The sequence below is a fragment of the Leishmania panamensis genome, assembly GCF_000755165.1.
Source record: "Leishmania panamensis strain MHOM/PA/94/PSC-1 chromosome 25 sequence".
Taxonomy (NCBI): domain Eukaryota; phylum Euglenozoa; class Kinetoplastea; order Trypanosomatida; family Trypanosomatidae; genus Leishmania; species Leishmania panamensis.
The window spans coordinates 491,222-507,002 of NC_025871.1; the positions used below are offsets into that span (position 1 = coordinate 491,222).

Here is a 15,781-nt window from a genome sequence, read left to right on the forward strand (position 1 = left end):
ATCTGCATCTGTCTACTGCGCGCGTCGGAGACACGCGAGAAGCATGCATCTGGAAAGTGGAAGGGGAAGAGGGTGGGGAGAAACCGTGGGGTCCATTACAGATGGTACCGCAGCAGCCCGTCCTCCCCATCGCCGCTTCTTGCCCCGCTTGCTCTGCTGTGCGACGCTGCTGGTACACTGGCTGACATGAAGCGTCCATCCTTCTCTTCGAGAGTTAAGCGGAGAGTCGTCAAGGTGAGTTGAGGAAGGGGGAGGCCACAAGAACAGTTCGACACACACACACACATACGCATACGCTCACACGCCCTCTCACAGACAGGGGCGGGGAGAGGGGAGAGACGACAACAGGACGAGAGAAACAAAAGAGGCAGGCAAGAAGACCAGCAGCAGCCTAAGCTACGAGAGGTGAACATTGTCGCAGCAGTGGCAGGGGCAGTTCTCGACCGGGCACTTTGTGTGCTTGCTGAACCACTCCCGCAGATGGCACCAGTGACCGCCATGCAGACACACGCTGCACCATGCGAAGAAGCGCTCTGGCGGCAGCTCCGTCGCGCGGTGCTCCATGCGCTCACCACATACAATGCACATCGGTGACTGCCACTGCCGGCACTCTGGGTTTCCGCACGGAATGAGTTGCTTGCGGGTCACATTCGTCGAGGTCATAGACGAAATGGAGCTCTTGCTCGGCGCCGTCGCGTGCATCGCCTGACCGCAGTTGCACCTCAGCTCCACCGTTCGGTGGACGGCCTCGTTGGCTCCCGGACTGACCCCACCAGCAGTCGCTGCCACCTCGCGCAACGAGCGGTCGCGGTCAGTGGTTGTGGCTGCAGTGGTCTGCGCTAATCGGTTCAGCGTGCGCTCCATCATCATCGCTGTTTGCGTCGACATCATCGCTGCTGCGGAGGCGGCACCAGGCGTCGCACCGAGGTCGCCTCCAAAGGCCGTCGATCCGCTAGGGAAGCCTGTTGGTCGAGGCCCACCAGCGCCCGAGAAAGTCGCTGCTGGACTCCCTAGTGGGGCGCCAGAGGCGGTTTCGCTAACACTACAGCCATGCGTGGTGCGTACGCCGAGAATGCCCGAGGAAGGGTCACCACTGACGCCAGTGACGGCGTTGGGCACGTCCGCCGCGCCGCCGTGCGGCCTGCTGCTCGCGCAGGTCGCGCTGCTACCCCCGTGCGTGTCCACCGCCTCACGTGCCTTGACAAGCTTCACAATCTGCAGATCGTGATGACTGCGCCACATGGAGAGCCCCTGGTCGTTGAGCAAACGCCGGTACGCGTCACGCCAGGTGCGGACAGTGGGCGACAGCAGATTACCGAATGCCGCTGCGTAGCTCAGGGACGTTTGCACATCGCCGCTCTCGTCCACGTAGCGCTGCAGTGCGCGGCAGTCGGTGCTGACTCCTTCCACAGCCGTCACGAGCAGCAGCGAGCACCTGCAGATGGGGGCAAAGCGGTTGGCGGACACAGCGGAGGCGACGGCAGTCAGCACAAAGGTGTCGCTAGGATCGCTGTAGTGAGAGTCGGCACTGCCATGTGCGGGGATGTCGCCAGGTGGACTTGGGAAGCGGCTGTTGAGAGCCGCCGGCGACATGGCAGTACCTACAGAAGAGCTCTGCGCAGGCAGCGAAGATGGGCCCGCCAGCGATGCGCACTTTGCATTCACGCACGGCTGCTGCTGCGCGCTCATCCCGGGCAGCGGTGGCATTGAGGACGGCGTCCCATACGCACTGCCGACGACCACCTGTTGACCTGCCGTGCTGGTGGTGGCGACTGCAGAGTAGTCACGGTATTGCTGCTGCACTAAAGCCTCGAAGACCTCAATCAAGTTGGCGAGATGGCCGCTGTGGTACCGCGGAGGCAAGAGCAGCGCCGTGGCGAGGCCCACCTTGTCAGAGAGGACCAGGCGCGGATACCTCTCCAAAAGGCGTAGCACCACCGCCTTCTGCTGCGGTAGCGTAAAAAACTCATCGAAGCGACTGACCGGCTCCGTCGCCGCAGCAGTACTCGTTGTCATACTCGATGTGCCGCCGTCACTGGTGCTACCTAAAGCTGCTGCATCCGTGGGCGGCGTCCTATCCCCTGCTGCGGCCGTTCCACATGACTGCTGACGCATCACGATCTCCATGTATTTGAGCATCAAATGAATCCAGAAGGTCACCCCTGAGCAGTCATCCGCCGCCAGACCCATCAGCGTTGTCTGCCGGCCGCGCGCCGCAGACAGGGTCAGAGCGATACTGGGGTACTGCGCGTTGCGCGTGCCGTACAGCGTCAGTAACTCGGCAGCCTCCTCGAGACGGTCCAGTAACACGAGCACGGCTACGCGCCGCTCCAGCGCCTCCTGCAGGCTGTGTTGGCCTATGCCGTCTCCCTGCACAAAGAATCTCTCCGCCGGATGCTGGGCGTGGATGTGACCGCGCGGAGGAGGCAACCGAGTCGCCTGCACCCCATCAGCTACCTCCACAGAAGCGCTGGCACTCGTCCCCTCACCCACCGCCGTGTGCCCAGCTGGTCGATCAACAAGGCAAACTGCAGGTGGGGCTGTCCAGCCCATGGACTGCAGCACGAGCTGCCGCAACATGCCAATCGTCATGGGGTACGTTGGACGGTGTGCTGCGCCGTCCCTCCCAGCGCCACCGGCCACCCCGGAGGAGCCTGCCCCACCCTTGATGCCCGATGATGCCGCGCGGTTCACGCCAATGTTGATCGCGGGTCCCGTAAGGTGGGCCGGCGGCGGTGGGCGACCACCACGCATCCCTGCCGCGGCGGCGCTGAGCGGGTGCAGTGGAAATCCTGATGGCCCCTTGTGCCTCTCCATGGGGCTCGACAAGCTCGTCAGCAGAGGGGTCTGCAGCCCGAGGGCCCCTACAGGGCCGATGATGGCATAGCTGCTCGGAGGCGCAAAACCCGCCGCCTCGCCAGCTGCGGTTGCGTTGGCCAACGCGAGCTGCTGGTGATGCTGACTGAGACGAAAGTGTGAAGAGAACCGCGTGTCACTCAGCCCCAACTGCCGCCGCAAATCACGTTCTGACACCAGCAGCTCTAGCAGCCCCGGCACGGCTCGCTTCAGGCCCAGAACTAGAGAGAGGGACGGCGTTGCCGACTCCGTTGTTGGGCCGGGTTTACGTGGCTCTGATACCAAAATCACAGCATTGGGGAAGAGCAACTGTGCAGCACAGCAGCCGTAGAGGAAGGCAGTGTACGCCTCCCGATCTACGCCCTCGTGCAGGAGCACCGCCAAGTTGAGCAGCGGATCACATGCGAAGCCGCTGCGCAGACGTCTCCACAGATGCCGCGTACGCTCGAGCAAGTGGAACTGGCAAAAGCTCATCTCTTGTGGAAGGGTCGCCGCTGCTGCTGACTCAGCGACGCTTCGGCCAGTTGCGGAGGTAGTGACCATGTGTTGCTGCTGCATCAGTTCTGGAGAGGCAGACCGATTGTGCGGCGACACAGCGACGGATTCCCGCAAGGGAGCTCGATGGTCAAGAGGTCTCTCCTCCAATTGAGGGGCGCCACTGGTGCCGCTGAGCTGCACATCCTTAGGAGCAGCAGCAGTAGCACCTCCAGTGCCCACCAATGCAAGCTCAGTTTCCGTTGGAGGTCCGGCGTGCGGGCCGCCTGTGGCTGCCGCGCCACCGTTGCCACCTGCTCCAGCAGCTCCCACAGCCCTCCCGTTCGGCCGGCCATGAGCCGTGGAGGAAGCAGCGCCGAGCCCAGACTGCTGCCCGTTCGCGTTGGCGCTAGCAGCAGCGTGGTGTTCGTAGTGGCCAGTAGCTGCCGGGACAGAGTTGACCCGCAGTGTGTCCCGTTCATTCCCTTCGTCTTCTTCGCCCTCCACCTCATCCAAGAGGCCCAAACCCATCAAAGTGACCGGGCGGCCCTTTAGTCTAGCCGCCGCCGTCGCAACGCCGTCACCGCCACCACCGCCGGCAACTCTGACAGCAGTACAAGGCCCCCCGCTGTCAGTGCCGGAGCTGCCAGCACTTGACAACTGAGCTTCATCAGCGGCGCTGTCGCCTGATATGCGCGGCTTGCTCGTAGAAGCAACAGCCGCCGAGATGACGCCGCCTACGCGTCCGCCCACCAGGGCTAGTCCCGCGTTGGATCCGGGCCCAGAAGAAAGAGAAGTATGGCCAGAGGACGCCGGCCTACCAGCAGCTGCGTTCGCAGCGACGGTGGTAATAGTAGCAACGGCGGCGGCTTGGCACTCCAGCCGCTCCAGCACGGCCTCCTCATGCACATAGCTCGCTGCCTTGTACACTGACGAGGTGTGCATAAGAAACGCGTTTGGGCCGGCGCCGACCAGTGCCGTGCTGCTGTTGAGGTTGGTAACCGTGCTACCACCTGGGTTGTACACCTGCGTATACAGTTCACCATTTCTGGCATTGAGCAGCAGCAGTTGTGGCAAGTCTGTTCGACAGCCACGCGCCATCACATCGCCGCCCACGTCGCCACCGCGGCTGTCTCTGGAACGAAGGCCGTTAGTAGCGCCCTGAGAGGTATGCAAGGGCTCACGGTGGTGAACTCCGGCAGCAGGCATTCGGCTTCCAGTGTAGCGGTGCGCCGGTGCGAGACCAGGAATGCCGCCGCTGGCGATCGCCTTCGTCGGCTCCGAGAGAGGATGGCAAACCCACCCCACTGCAGCGGCAGGCACGCGGGACGGCAACCGGCACTTGAGCGCAGACTGCGCCTTCATATTGACGCGTGCCAAAGCCTTGCTTCCATCGGTGATGAAGGGCATGACTGTGCCGGTGCCGTCGCCGGAGAAGTCTGAGTGGATGCTGCAGGAATCGTCGAGGAAGTTGTCCTCAGCCTCAGCCTCCGTCCCACTGCAGCCGCTGTTCACGAAATTGCTGTTACTCACGCCCCACCGATCCACCTCCTGCCCTCCGCCGCTCGTCGAGAGATGGTGCGGGCGGCCGCTGCTTGGGGCGCTACGGTGGTGACTGCGGCTAGCCCCACCACCTCTCGCAGTACCACCAGAGACAAAGACACTCGGGCTCAGGTGAGGGTTATTCGCGCTGCTGTAGCGGTGCGACACCACGACGACAGGGCCACCTGAAGCGGTGCGCGACGGCGCAAGCTCCTTGAAGACGTGCGCTCGCAGACCGCCGTCGCGCGTCGTGCCTAGCACCACCCCCATCTCTGTTGCACTCCAGCATAGGGAAGTGTAACCCGCGCGTGGGTACGCCTGACACGCCACTGGTCGCGTCGCCATGCGCACATCCCAGAGCTGCACGATGTCCAGCGTTCGTGACGCACCCACTGTGGCGACGTACCGCTGCGAGGGGTGGCACGCCACCTGCTCAGCACGGCAGAGAGCATATGGGGCAGCACTATCTGCGGTACGCGCGTAGATAGGAACGCCGAGCACCTCGGGCGGGGCCCCGAGGTGCGTGACACCATCGTGGGAGGCGCGCAGATCGAGCAGCTCCGCGTAGAAGCCGAGCCCATCGAGACGCCGCGCGGCCACAACAGTCAGGTGGGACTGTGGCATCCAATCCAGCGCCGTCACGGGACCCAGCATTTGCTTCTGCTGAACAACACTGTAGCTGAGATGGTCAGCGCCGGCGTATGGCACCAGGTGGGTGCCACCGGCACCACTGCCACCGAGCGCACTGGCCCCTGCTCCAGCGCTGCCCACGGCAGCCACGAAAAACGGTTCGGCGGTGCCATCGTCACTCGTGCAGCGGCTCGTGGTAGCGGGGCTGCAGCACCTGCCCTCCATCGAGCCCACCACATACTCAACATCCAGCAGCTGCACCGTGCCGCTCTGTCGGCCCAGGGCAAGTATCGCCGAGTTGCGCGGATCCCACCCGGACGCGGTGACGATGCGGTCACGATGAGAGATTCCTCTACGCATCGGGAGTTCCACCACTGCCGCCGGTGCTACCCCTCCATACACGTCAGGTCCGTCAGTGAAGGAGGTACTGGCAGCGCCTGTTAAGCTGCCACGGTGGCTGCTGCCTGTCTCGCCGCTGCCGCCGCCACCGCCTCCGGTTCCATCAGTTAACGCTGCGCCTGCTCTGTCTTCGTCATCGCCTTCATAATCATCTCCAACCTCACTTGAGATCATTAGCGAGGAGTTCGGCAGCGGGCAGTCCCCTGTTGTATTCAGCGGCGCGCCAAAGCCTGCGGAGAACGGCCGCGGTGGACACGATGCCGATGGCATTACCGTGCCGCCGCCGCCACTGACTGGCCCGCTGTATCCGCCAGGGCTGTGCCGTCGCATCTGCAGCGACATGGGCACCCGCAGAGGAGACAAAGTTGTGATATCACTGCGGCCAATCCAGCTGAGCCCCTCTGAGTTCGCCACAAAGAATAACAGGCAGTCAGTGGCGCAGCTGAGGGAGAGGGCAGTAGGAGCAGTGGAGACGGTAGCAGCCAAGGTGGTACTGCCGGAGTGAGCACCACCGCCGCCTCCGCCACCGGAGCGCCCGGCTTGTGCTTGCGTGCTGCCAGCGCAGTATCCACTGTTCTCCACTGCACTGCTCCCGCTCATGTGACTCGATGACTTCCCCGGGCCGCACTCCTCCAGAAAAATCGAGGTGATACCGGCGGCAGTCAGTGTCGGTGCCGTCCACTCTGGCGGTAACGCGTTCGTTCCGCCATGCAAGCTCAAGTGCCGACCCTCGCTAGAGCCATCGCCGACACTGCAGCCAAAGGGGACTGTATGGAAGGGGATGAGCGAGGTGCCCCAGTGGTACCCGAAGCTGGCGTCCTGCATGTGCTGTTGCTGCAGCCAGTCATCAGAACCTGCAGAAGCTGCCGACGTGCACCCCACTCCGGTGTGAGGGGGTTGTGAAAAACGTGTGTGGGATGCCGACGTTGCGAGCGGAGTTGGCAGCCCATCAGCGTCATACCGCCCAGCTCGCGCATATGTGCCGCTAACTGTCGCAGCTCTCACAGAACCGGTGGAACTGCCGACAGCGGAGAGGCGACATAGCGTGCGCAGGTGTTCGCGAGGCACACATGCCGGCGCCCCAGAAAAGTACGGTAGTAGATCCGGTGGAATGTCCGCAAGAGACCCGGAAGTCGCGGAGGCGCCGATGCCACGGAGACCGCCACGCACGACATTGCCCAGAACACCAGATGTCTCCGCTGACGCTGCGCCACTAGAAACGAGTGGGAAGACACGATCGAGGACGTAGTACAGTCGCACCTGACTCGGCGTGGCGGTGGCGTAGATGCCTGTGTCACCGGGTTGCTTGCTCAGTAGCATGTCGCTTGGCGAGGCGAGGGAGGAAATGGGTGCGACAGAAGGCAAGAGGGAGAGAGAAATCGGAAAAAAGAGCTACGCAGCAGTCGATCACCACTCACGAGAAGCGACTGTGCAGGCAAGGCAATGCGCCAAAAAGGGGAGATGGAGGGCGTGAGCGTACGTGTGGGCTGAGGAGGAGGAGGGGACGGGAAGGCAAGAGGCGTGAGGAGACCCACGCAAGCAGAGAAAGAGAGAGAGAGAGAGTCCGGGGCAGGCAGGCGGTAGTTAGGGAAGGAGGCGAGAAAGTGAGGCCACACTCCCGCACACGTCAGATCAAAGTGCGTGGGTGTGGGTGGGTATCTCGGCTGTGCGTGACTTACTCGATAGGTATGCCTACCTCTCGTTCTGTGTGATGAAGACGGTGTTTGGAGGTGATGATGGCAGTGGCGGTGGTTTAAGATAAGAGAGGGGAAGAGGCGCAGGAGGGAAGGGTAGGGAAAGATACAGCACGTGGAGTAGAAGGAAAGAGCAGCGCAGCAATGTAGCAGTACGTGATCCGCCTTGTCGAGCAATGGCACGCAGAGGAGGGGCGACCAGAGGAGGACCACGCAGTCAGGAACGTCCTCAGACCATTTTGATCAACTAACAGCAACTGCGTTCGCAAGATGCATTGGTCATCCACCATTGAAAGGAGGCTAGTTGGACGCCACATCAGCACAAATGCAACTTGCTCAATAAGTCGTAAAGATGCCTGCACGACCCCCCCCCCATAAGTGTGTGTGTGTGTCTGTGTGTGTGGGAGGGGGGTGTTTACCTCCCGCCAATGTGTGCTCAAACAAAGAAATGCCTAGTGGTGCTTCCGGAGTGTCAGCCGTACGTCCCTCCCCCCTTCCCTTCCCTCTTCTATCCTAACCAGTTCCCCCGTTCTCTTCCCCTCCATTCTCTCAGGCTAGTACAACACCTCCGCGCAGTGAATAGACAGAACCACGACTGTAGCAATCAGCAGCAGCGACAGCGACAAGCCAAACTCACACAACAAGCACCACAGTTAAGAACGCAAAGGTGAAGGGAAAAAGGCAGGGAAAGAAGGGTGAAGCAGTAAGGAGCTAATGGACGAAGCGTTGCGTCGACAAGATAGGTGAGGGGGGAGCAGAAAGAGGGAGCGCGAGATGGAGAAGCACGCAAAACGACTCACAGGCGATGGAAAGAAATGCAGCAATAGGCGGAAACCATATAAGGGCCCTCTTCAGGGCCACACGCATACACCCACACACCAGCGACAACGGGAAACCAACGAGAAGGAAATGCCACGACGGCTGAAAAATGAAAAAGAGAGGAGAGGAGAGGAGGTATCACGGGGAAAGAGAGGGAACCCCGGAAGAGAAGGGCGTGGCGATCCAGTAAGCGAAAGAGGCAAGTAGGCGAAGAATCGGGCACACACGGGAAGAAACACACCGGCGCCCACAACCACCACCACAGAACTGCGAGTGGCGAAGAAGAGCAGCACGCAGGACAGGAAAAGCAAGAGGAGGCAGAACAACAACAACCACAACACACGAGCGAAAAAAAAATGGAATAACTCATTCCGTTCCAACTTTTTCCTCCCTTCCCCTACCACCCCAGCCGGCACGCACATCCCACCACCTTCACGAGCAACTCGCGTGACGCATCCAGGAGCGCGAAACGGGAGGAAAAGGGAAGACGAGGGAGATGAGTAAGAACAACAGCAGAATAACACACAGCCGAGTGGCCCACGCCGCTTTCCCTCAGTGTACAAAGGCACCACACACGTATATACATACATATACATATAAGCCCCTCCCCAGTGAAGGCGTGCCTTGAACAGGTATTGCTGACGACTGACTCTCGCTCTCCTTCTTACCCCCGCCCCCCCCTCGTTCCCAGGCCGGCAAGTCAGCACCCCAGACCCCGCGGAAACGCATCTTCGGTGCACCTTTGTTTGCTTGCTTAGCTCATCTTTGCGCGCCTGTTCTCCGGGCATTAACGGCGCAACGAGACCGGGGGCACCGTCGAGCTCGCGCTCCCCTGCCCAGTGCGGGCGAGGTCGTTACTGCACCTGTCAGTGCTACGACCAGTCTCCACTTCCTCCGAGAAGGGGTCCCAGCGACATGACGGCCCCTTCTCTCTCCTTGTTTCCACTGCCCGTGTCTTCAGTGCAGGTCGCACCCATCTGGCCTCCCTCATGCTCCCACCCGATGAGGCAGTGAGCCGGAGAGGCAGGTGGCTCCGCCACTCTCGTCACTACGCAGACACAATGCACAGCCCCTACGCATGTCTACGCTCTTGTATAGAAGACGCACTCTACTCCTGCCGGCGTGGCCTCGGTGCAAGCAGCACGATTGCCCAGACGCCGCCCGTAAGTCGGGTCGATTGAGACGAGTATGCTGACTCGCGCATGGCCTTGGGGTAGCTCCCTCGCTCTTGCTCGTCCGCCTCCTTTCCTCTCTCCCCTCTTTCCACTCACGCTGGTGAAGGAGAGGGCCTATTCATACATAAGAGCACCCCGAAGAGCAACAGCGAACGGTAGAATGATAGCAGCAGCAAAGCAGCACGATCCTACTCCCTCCCTCCCTCTCTCTCGACAGACACGCCCGAAGAGCGGCATTCAAACCTGACAGCGCCACCAAGCACTGAAGCGGCACAGCCTAGGGAGGAGGGGGTACGCTAAAGAAAAGAAGGCCAACGAAGCGGTGCGACCTCTGATGCGTAGCCAGCACGACTGCAAGAGAAAATAGTGAGACGCATGCAGTCACATGTGCAAATACTCACCTTCCGCTGGTCATGAATGCACACATACGCTCATCAAGTGAGGTTCGCCTGCCTGGCTTCTACTCGGCCCCTGGAGTTATGCATACCCAGGTTTCGTCCTCTATGACCGCAGAGATCATGTCCCCACTGGTGCTCTGCGCAGAAGAGGTGTCCCCTCTGGCTTTCTCGTTATCTAGGGGCGGTGTCTCTGGGATGGCAACTAACGGCGTAGCCGGCGCCCCTCCGCTGATGGAAGATGCCGCAGCGGCAGTGTCATATGGACTGGCAAGGACCAGATCGATTTGGGGAGCAGGCGTCGGCACTGTCACCAAGGTCATCTCCGCCTTTTTTGCTGGAGTTGCCGCAGCCGAGAACGGTGCCGGTGCCATGAGCCGTGCTGGCACCTCGATCCCTTGCTCCTCCAACGCACTCGTGAGCTGCTCAACGCGTCGCCGCTCCTGACGAAGCGCCTCCTGCAGCTCCTGTACCATCGACTCAAGGTCCGCGACCTGCCGCCTCGCGCTGCGGTAGTGTACGAGATCAGTTGGGCTCACGTTGGCCTCATCCCCACTGAACTCGTCCGCCACCTCACCCTCGACGCCGCTGTTCAGCGCATTGTCGATACCCGTCACGAAGTCGCTGGTTGCCGTCATCATGCGCTTCGCAAAAAGCGGCACGACGGCAAAGTCTCTCTCGTCGGCGCTCTGAGGACTCCGGTCGTTCGCCAGCGGTGAGGGCGACGGCGTTGTAGGGGACGTCGGAGGCATCTGCGATACCGCCGCCGAAGTGCCCCCGGAGGTCTTTCTGGCGAGAGCCGCGCGGCGGCGCTGCGACTCCAACACACGAAGCTGCGCTAAGCGGAAAAAGTAGCGGTCAAAGAACTCGTCCTCATCAATGCGGCCGTGCTTTGGCGTCAGCGCCGAGGAAGGGGATGAAACACGTGGTTGCTCTCCACTTGTGACAGCCGACACGGGGCTCTTGCCCTCACCCTCTCCAAACTTCAAAGCGAAGGGTGGGTCCATCTGCAACCGCTTCGCGACCGGCGACCCCGAGACGCTGAAACGCGGACTCACTGCGTCGCCCACAAGCAACATGTACCACTGCAGCACGACCTCGTTGTAGTCCAGCAGTCGCTTGCGTGTCTCGCTGATCGGCTCATCGGGGTACTCGGCGGAACGGCGGTCTGGCATCTTGCCGAGCGGCGAAAGCTGCTCCGGCGTTGCAGCAGGCGATCCCCCCTCTGGTTTGCTGGTGGGGCTGCCTGCCGCCATGTTTTGCTGGCGGTGATGCGCGTTCGCGCTGCTCAGTGGGCTTCCCTTTACCCAAGCGTCAAACGCTGCCTTCTCTTCCGGCTGAATAAGTAGCGCATACGTGGCCTCTGTGTCCTGCAGGCGGCGCAGCAAACTATTTGATAGTGGCATTTCCGTGACTGCCTTGCCAAGAATCTCGTCGCCGGCGTAGATGTCGCCGCGGCCCACGACGTTGAACGCGATCTGCTCGACATAGTCTATAAACCTCGCTGACTCGGACTTGAACGCCTCGGCAAAGTCTGAGAAGTCCTGTGAGAATATCGACCACATTTTCGCTTGTCGATTTTCTACTATTCAAGCTGCTCTGAGTGTATGGATGACGTTGCTCCGCTGCTGTGGCTGTTCCCCTTCGCCCTCCTTTAACATGGACGGCTTCTGCCGCTTCAGTCTGCTACACAACCACACAAACGACAGACGTGTGCAAGGACACTAAGGGCTCCTTTCTGGCGAGAGAACACCCAAGAGAGAGTCTCGTCAGGCGATGCCCACCATGTGAGGAAAAGCCGCCTGCTACTACTGCTGCTGCTGCTGCGATGGGAAGTGCAGAAGGTGGAGATGGGGGTGACAGCCCGTGCGTGGAGGCCGGAAAAAAAAAGGAGCGAAGAGGGGGATGTGTGTGTGTGTGTGTGTGTGTGGATGGGTGTGTGGGGGGAGGGGGGTGTCGGTGGCCAGGTCAAGTTGCAGAGGAGTGCTGGAGGTGGAAAGCACGAAGTGTGTCAACGATGACAAAACTCGAATAAGGGAGAGGCAAATCAGCTGTGCGTGTGTGTGTGTGTGTGTGGGCGAGTGAGAGAGGCAGATAAGAGGGTGAATTGGCAAGAGAGGCGAGCAAAGCGCGCAAGGCAAGACAGACGGACGTACACGACGCACACTGATATAGAAGAAAGCACATATATATGAGCGTTGAGTCCGTGTAATATGCATCTTTTCGAAGAGAGAGAGAGATGGTAACACAGAATTTCTGGACTCATGAGCGTGGCACAACGAGCGCCGTTGAGAAGTCGAGCAGTTGTGTCTCACTTGCCTCCGAACACCAACCCATCAAGTCGAGTGGAAGATGCTGTGAAGCGCCCCCTCGTACCAGCCCGTCCTCACCCTTACGAGTGGCCAACTGCATGCACACATCGCAAAGGGGTCAGGCGCCTCCGATACCTTTCCAATCATCTGGTGCCCTATAACCACGGCTTCTGTCGAGGCTAACGTTCCCTCAAATGTACCGTACACCACCAGCCTCACCACAGCAACAGCCGCCACCACACCTGCAGACCACCGCCCCCGCACACACACACACACACAAACACACACGCCTCACCGGAGTAACACCGGAGGCTATGCCGAGTAAACGTATGTGCTGTCCTTCCCACGCACCATAAAACCGCGCTCGATCATCTTGTCAATCGCCTTCTTCAGCACCGCCGTTGTCACCGGAAATGGCACTTGCGCTGCTACGGCGCTCGCCAAGTCTGCGCGCGTCACAGTGCGTTGCGCCTTTAGGCAGCTCACGATAGACACTTCCACTAGATGACCGCCGTTGTCGGCGGTGCGTCCACCGCGGCTGAGGCCATCGAAGCCGACCGACGCCATGGCGCGCATACGCGTCTGAAGAGGAATGCGCACCTTGCTCTTGGCAGACGTGAAGCTCAGATTCAGCTGCAGCGAGTCTGTGGCAGTGATCGCGTAGCTGGCGGACGCGCCTGCAGCGGCACCGGATGAGGCGGACTGCGGCGACGCAGAGGTCCCCACCACACCCTCGACCCTCGCGCCGCTCTCGTCATCCTCGTTATCAAGCTCTACAGACTTGCGCTGCGCCCCTCCCGCTGCAGAAACCACCGAGCCGACCCCCTCGCGCAGGACAAGGGCGAATCGTGGATGACACAGTCCTTGTAGCGACCACACGAACTCTGTGTTGGCCATGTCCATCCCAACAGCATCGCACAGCGCCTTGGCTGTAATGGAGGTGACACCACGGTCGTAGAGAGCGTCCAGGCGCATCAGCAGCACGCACTGCGTGTACGTGCCAGTGAGCGTCAGCACGGAGCTCTGCGGTGTGAGTCGCGTGAGCAGGGTTGCGTGGCTCAGGGGGTATTGCCAGCTGAGGTGACGATTCGGGAACAGGCCGGTGTAGAACTTCTCCACTTGCTGCGTGACGGCCTGCACCGCAGGCGGTACGTAGAAGCTGCTGGGCATCGGTGGGTACTCAGGCCAGTAGCTCTTCGTCAGGATGAACAGGTATGCATCAAGGCTCTTCGTCCCCGACATGGAGTGACCCATTGCCGCGGCACCACCGCCTTTCTCGCCGGAGGGCTGCTCCTGCTCCTGGACCCACATGCTGTACTGCGTCGTCAGCTCCGCCGACGAGGTCAGGTCAGTCAGCATTCCCTCAAACTTGGAGGTAAAGGACAGGCCGCAGATGTCGCGCAGGAAGCAGATGAATGCATTTTCAACTGTACTGTTCAGCTTGCGGTGCGCATGCAGGCAGCGCCTGGCGAAGTCGCGCCAGTAGGCATCCTCGAACATGTTCTTCTTGGGGTGGTAGGAATAGATGTGGGCGATGCGGCGCAGCACCGATGTCACCTCCTTCACCTCCGCCGGAAGCGGTGCGGCGTGACGCAGTGCAGCGGCGCCAATCACGGCATCGCCCTCCACTGCATCCTCCACCCCCGTCAGCTCCTCTCTCTCCGACGAGACACCGTCGTCCTCCTCGGCCCGTGTGGCGTCGAGCAAAGGTGGCGCAACTGGCGGGCGCAACGACAGCGACGACCCCTCTGCGCGTGGCCGGCACAACGGCGACTCATCCTCTTCGGCGCCATTGTCATCATCACTGTTCTCGACCTCTACCGGCACTGTTGACTTTGGAGAACCAGCCGTCACGAGCCCCACCGTGACCTCCTTCATGATCGCGTCCTGGTAGGCGGCAAGCTGCTCCGAGAAGGCCTGTGGGTAAGCCTCAAGGATTGTCTGCATATCCTCGTGCAGAGCCACTTTGAAATCCCTCTCGCACTCCGCAAAGCACTTCGCGACGGTGCGGCTGCCTTGCTCCAGCAGACCGAGCAAATGCCGCACCGCCAGGAACGGGCGCTCGCATGGAGGCGCCAAAGCTGCAGCAGGTGTGACCTTGGTTGACGAAGGCACCAGCTCCTCCATGATGCGCTGACCGCAGTCAATGAGGTACTCATGGAATAGCCCAGCGACAAGCGGAGAGCTGCGCACCCGCGCACTGGCAGACAGCAGTCGCCATGCCAACCGCAGCGAGCGGTATTCCTGCCGCTCCATGAGGGCAGCAAAGTCGCGCTTAAGTACCTCGCTACCCACCATGCTAATCAACGACCCCTGAATCGCCTCCTCCAGCACTAGTGTCGTGCCAGAGTGAAGCAAGGACACCGACATCGGCCCGATGTACTTGAGGACACCATCGCAGAACCTGAAAAACACTTGTGCGTTGACATTATCATCCCACAAGCGGCGCGCAACCTTCTCGTAGTGACTTCGCACAACGCGCACCACTGTCGGCTCCACCTGGGCTGTGTAGTGCTGTGTGGCAAGGGTGAGCTGAGTAAAGAGACGTAACAGGCGCTGTCGAAGAGGTTTGTCGAGGGAGGTGAGAGAAGGCGGGCACGCCAGCACAACGAGCGGAGTTGCCTCCACACTCGGTAGAGGTGGTGCGGAAGATACCGACCGCATCGCACTCGCAGAGGAAGCTACTGCACGCGTGTCCAGCAGCGTTGCCGGATTGGGTATGCACACAGAGCGTGACGCCGAGAGAAGCGCCTCCGTGTCGGCCGTTAGCTCCGCCCTCAGCACAGTCACGTACCCTGCCAGCGCAGTCTCACAGAGCCCCGGGTAGTCGCTGAGAACCTCACGAATCACTTGTGTGGCGGCAGCGGTGAGGGAGCGTGGCATTGCGCTCCCGACTTGAGTCGAGCACCACTGGTCTGCATAGACCCACACGGACGACAGCTCTATCATGCCCTCCTGTAGTCGCTCCCAGTAGGTGACGAGCTGGGCCAGAATTTGAACCTCACCCAGTCCCGCGTTCGTCGCCATCGTCTTGGCCTCCTCGTCGCTCTCCGGGTCGCTATTGGTCATTCCTTGCGCAGCGCCGGCGCTGGGCGCTAGCTGTTGCTGCTGCGCCAGCAGTACCGCTACGCAGCGTTGCGCGTACGCCCGCACAGCGGCTTGCAACGCCTCCACCAGCAGTGCGCAGAGATCGCTGTCGACAAGGGCTCGCACACTGCGCAGCACTGCCTCGGGAGAGTAGCTGCAAAATCGACGCTGCGGTATCGTGTAGTCAGAGGCCATGTCAAGGACAGCATGCAGCATGGCCTTGGCGGCAGCCTCGTCGTGCATCTGTAAGGACGCGAGTGAAGGGAATGGCAGTGAAGGTGGTGGCGACGCGGAGGTTGTCTTACCCGCTGTCTGATGCTGTTGCGTCGGTGGCAGGTCGGGTAACAGCGTCACCTGGAAAGAAGGCAAGTGAGGGCGTGGAAACATAGTCATTCTGA

At 61.0% G+C, this 15,781-nt stretch overlaps 3 protein-coding genes across 3 annotated transcripts; all 3 read right to left on the reverse strand.

The window, feature by feature from the left end:
• Positions 1-396: 396 nt before the first annotated feature.
• Positions 397-7,221, reverse strand: LPMP_251270 (hypothetical protein; the record flags this gene model as incomplete). The annotated part of the gene is made up of 1 exon (XM_010701395.1): positions 397-7,221. The coding sequence occupies one exon, from the start codon at positions 7,219-7,221 to the stop codon at positions 397-399; it is 6,825 nt and encodes a 2,274-aa protein (XP_010699697.1).
• A 2,828-nt stretch (positions 7,222-10,049) lies between these two features.
• On the reverse strand, positions 10,050-11,549 carry LPMP_251280 (hypothetical protein; the record flags this gene model as incomplete). Its single annotated transcript, XM_010701396.1, has 1 exon — positions 10,050-11,549. One exon carries the CDS (start codon positions 11,547-11,549, stop codon positions 10,050-10,052), a length of 1,500 nt encoding a protein of 499 aa, XP_010699698.1.
• Positions 11,550-12,608: 1,059 nt separating this feature from the next.
• On the reverse strand, positions 12,609-15,776 carry LPMP_251290 (cullin-like protein; the record flags this gene model as incomplete). The annotated part of the gene is made up of 1 exon (XM_010701397.1): positions 12,609-15,776. One exon carries the CDS (start codon positions 15,774-15,776, stop codon positions 12,609-12,611), a length of 3,168 nt encoding a protein of 1,055 aa, XP_010699699.1.
• Between the last annotated feature and the right edge of the window lie 5 nt (positions 15,777-15,781).